Source organism: Frankliniella occidentalis, unplaced genomic scaffold (assembly GCF_000697945.3).
Source record: "Frankliniella occidentalis isolate FOCC.00 unplaced genomic scaffold, Focc_3.1 Scaffold164, whole genome shotgun sequence".
NCBI lineage: Eukaryota > Metazoa > Arthropoda > Insecta > Thysanoptera > Thripidae > Frankliniella > Frankliniella occidentalis.
In genome coordinates, this window is record NW_026267290.1 from 211,915 (window position 1) to 215,746 (window position 3,832).

Genomic DNA, 3,832 nt, shown 5'->3' on the forward strand with positions numbered 1-3,832 from the left:
CTTCGTACCTACGAAGGATTTGCTCCCTACGAAGCGTCCGAATCTTTTGTATTACAAAGAATTTGGCATTTTTCTTCGTAAGACTTTAACAGTGCTTCGTACTCTTCCCATACGCTTCTTCCCAAATGGGAAAATTCCTTTACATTTATAGGAATTTTCACTTCCGATACGATGTATAGAAAATTTCCTATACATGCGTATAGTAGAATTCCCAACATTTTTTACAGTGTGTGTGATGATAACAGTCAAAAATGGAACCAGGCCGTTACAGAGGGCCATAGCAAGACAAAATCTAACCAAGAAGAGCATCAGGGCATCAAACATGTTTGATACATTAGGAGAAACCTCGTTCTTTACCCAAGTTTGGTCTGGTGTGACTATGAAATGAAAACAGAAAGATCATTGTTGTGAATGAAGGCTTTTCAAAACTTTTCGCGCCGACGCAGTTTTAGCTTTCCTTAATGGATGGCGCTGATCGCGCATGCGCTTGATTGTTTTTTTTTCGTGTTAGAAGAATTTCATTAAATGAAATAGGGAAGTGAAAATGGAAGTAAAGAACGAATAAAAAACGCATTTGAAATTTCCAACCACTAGGTCTAGCATTAAGGCATTAATACCACAGTCCAGATTGTAACAACGTAAATTTGAAAACAGTCTGACCTTATTCTACTTTCTACAGTGCAGTGCAGACTGTAACACGGCGAAAAAAGTTTCTTGTATTACAAGACCGTGTCTTGGATCTTATGGAGAACGCCAATGGCATCCAAGACCAGGTCTTGTAATATAATAAACTGTTTTTTACCGTGAACAGGTGGTAACAGGTCAGACTGCAAAATTTAATACAGTCAAACAGTAAAATTAAAAAGTCATGACTACTAAATATATATTGGCTGTCCTGTAGTAATTACTTCAGATTTTTTGGCTGAGCGATTAGCGAAGCCCATTACTCCACTGACCGAAAAAGCTTCATTCTGTTTGTCTGTCTGTTTGTCTGTCTGTATGCACGATAACTCGAGAAGGAATAGACCATTCCGCTGAGCCGAAAAAGAAGAAGAGAAGGAAGAAGCAAAGGTATCGTTTAGGGCTGATAGGGCCAATTTGTGAGTGATTTTCTGTCTTAAAAATATCACACTTGCTCTAAAAAATCATTTTGAACATGTAAGAGTTGTAAAATGCTGTGTTAGAAGGTCCATTTAGTCCCAAAAAGTATATTTGCTTCTTCCTTCTGTTCTTCTTTTTCGGCTTAGCGGAATGGTCTATTGAGGTAGCGATCTGGGAATTTCAGGGTCGTTTTGTATCACAAAAAGACAGATCGAGTTCGAAGATGAGCATTCTAGCTCAAAAATTGACTTTAAAAAAAATCAAAAACCACAGGTCGCAAAATGTATTTTTTACCGAATATTTTTTAATTTGTTTCTAAGCGGTAACTCGTAAAAGTAGAACCCTTTGGGTGAAAATTTCGTCCGTTTTGCTGTACCGTGTACCGTTTGAGTGCTAGAAATCATTTCTTGACGGAAAAAAAGGTGAAAATGACCGAATGGTCTTCTAAATTGTAGAAAAGGGCTTCAAATCGATAAATTGTACCGGAAGTAGTACTTTATCTACACATCTGGCGCTGAACTACGCCCTCCTTTGGGCGCAAGGGTCCCTTAATAATCTACTATCACTAAAACGTTGATTTTGAGATAAAATCTGTCAAAATCAGAACTTTGAATGAATATCTTTATCAAATAACAGAAGTTTAATTTCTCTTATTTTAGAGTAATAAGTCCCCGACTGCTGTTAGCATGGCAAATTTGGGGGCTCAAAGGCTCTTTTGCCGTTAACTTGTCTCGGGTGTCAGCGCCGCAGGCCTAGCTATATGTGGGCCAGGCGCGTCGGAGCGTAACAGTGTTTCGTGAGATTTCGCGAAGCCTGTTACGCGAGACGTGGTCTTGCGTACATATAGCTAGTTTATAACAGTCCGCTGGGCCTGTACGCGATGACCAGGAAATGACAAAATCTCGCCTGTTACGTGGAACATGGTTTGGTACATATACCTAGTGTACTTGTTCGCCCTGAAAGACATGGAGCCCGTGTAACAGCCAACGTCTTCCTTTCAGATATCATGGGTGGTTGGGTCAGTTTGCCGTCGGTCTCGCTTAGTGAGGAGAAACGGGACGAGCTTGAGCATGGATACCAGAGGTAAGGGTAATTGGACACAGGGCTTTTTTTAGCCCGCCCTTCTGCTTTGAAAAAGCTATCCAGCGGGCTCATGCAAACGACCTCGTGTCTGTGTGACTGTCAGTTCCACTAGGAGGAGATGTGCTTGAGACATGAAATTTTCATGCTATCTTAAGGTTCACTCCTGGAAAACGAAACGCCTACGGCAAATCCTAGCAACCACCCCTAAGGGTGTGAATGGGGGTATCCAAGGTTCAAATATTTTTCCAAAAAGTTATTTTTTTAATGTTCTTCTCAGGGGTAACTCGTCAAAATAGAGCCCTGCGGGCGAAAATTACGTCCGTTCGGCTCTATCTTTAACCTTTTAGGCGTAGGAGGGTCTCTTTTGTCGAAAATAAGCTAAAAATTGCTGTAGTGAACAATAAGTTCTAGAAGAATGCCTAAAAAATGCAGAATAGGAAAGAAACTCCCCCCCCCCCCACCCCTCAAAAAGAAACCTTTTCTAAGCAGAAAGGTTGGGTGGCAGTCGCGTTCCTTCACCGTTACATCCCGTTTCATCAACTGATTATGTTCTTCAGCCCACCCTTCTGCTTTGAAAAAGTTATCTCGCGGGCTTATACAAACGAACTGGTGTCTGTTTGCCTGTTCCACTAAAAGGAGATGTGCGTGATTCTACCAATAAGGCACTGGTCCGTGTCCCCGAAGAAGTTTCTCCTTTATTTAACGAGGTGATTTTACCGTTTCAGACGACTAATATAAATATATTTCAAATATTTCAATCAGCAACAGCTACGGAGCATTATTACTTTATCATTAGGTAGCTCTAATTTCACTTTGTTCCCCGTTGTCACAACCTAAACATATTTCAGCGTTTTCTTTAATGCTAATTGATGCCACGGTTAATTCACTGTTCGAGATCTCTACTTTCGTATTATTTTTACTATTTAAGAAAAAAATAACACACTGTATAATTATTTTGGCCAGAGATGTCTCACATACCCCCTTGGCCTTGGAACGTCTAACTGAATCTCATTAGGCACGAAATTTTGCATATGTTGCGTATGCACAGATTTTTGATCTTACCTCAGGCACAAAATTCTCCCTAGGCTTTGTGTGTGTAAGGCACCCTCCAAAATGCCAGTCTCTTCCTGAAGGTTAGTAATAAACAGATATGAACACTCAGAGGAAACAGAATCGATTACATAAGCCCGCTCTTGAGCCTTTTCAAAGTAGCAGCAGGGCGTGCTACAAATTAAGAGTGCGTGCACACTTAATAGCAAGGATCAATAATTTTTGTACGTAGGCTGGATGTGTGTTTGTGAACATCTAAGCCACATACAAAATTGTATCTTCGTTACAATCAAAAGACAGCATTTCGACGTATGCCTGCAGAAGTGGCGTATCTGTAAAGAGGCGCGGAACACTGGCGGTTCTGTTCTGCGCTGGCCTGGTCAACACTGGCGAACCTGGGAAGGGTCGGTCACACCACACAGGTAGATCTGTGCTTTTCGGCTCACCTACACAGTCAACTTTGGAGGCCTATTGCTCATCGTAGGCACACTCTAAGAAAAATTACAAATTTCTGTATCAAATTTGTTACGGTTTTCTGTATCCGGGCACTGTAATACACCAATTTGCATCGGTGATACAAAATCTTGCAATAGCTTAT

General features: G+C 40.9%; 1 protein-coding gene across 1 annotated transcript in view; it reads left to right on the forward strand.

The window, feature by feature from the left end:
* The window catches only part of LOC113214821 (transient receptor potential cation channel protein painless-like), a gene marked incomplete at its 5' end in the record, with an annotated part of 78,797 nt that overhangs the window by 12,730 nt on the left and 62,235 nt on the right, over positions 1–3,832 (forward strand). The window contains 1 exon segment of the mRNA XM_052271502.1: positions 2,103–2,184. Coding sequence (XP_052127462.1) covers positions 2,103–2,184 — 82 coding nt within the window.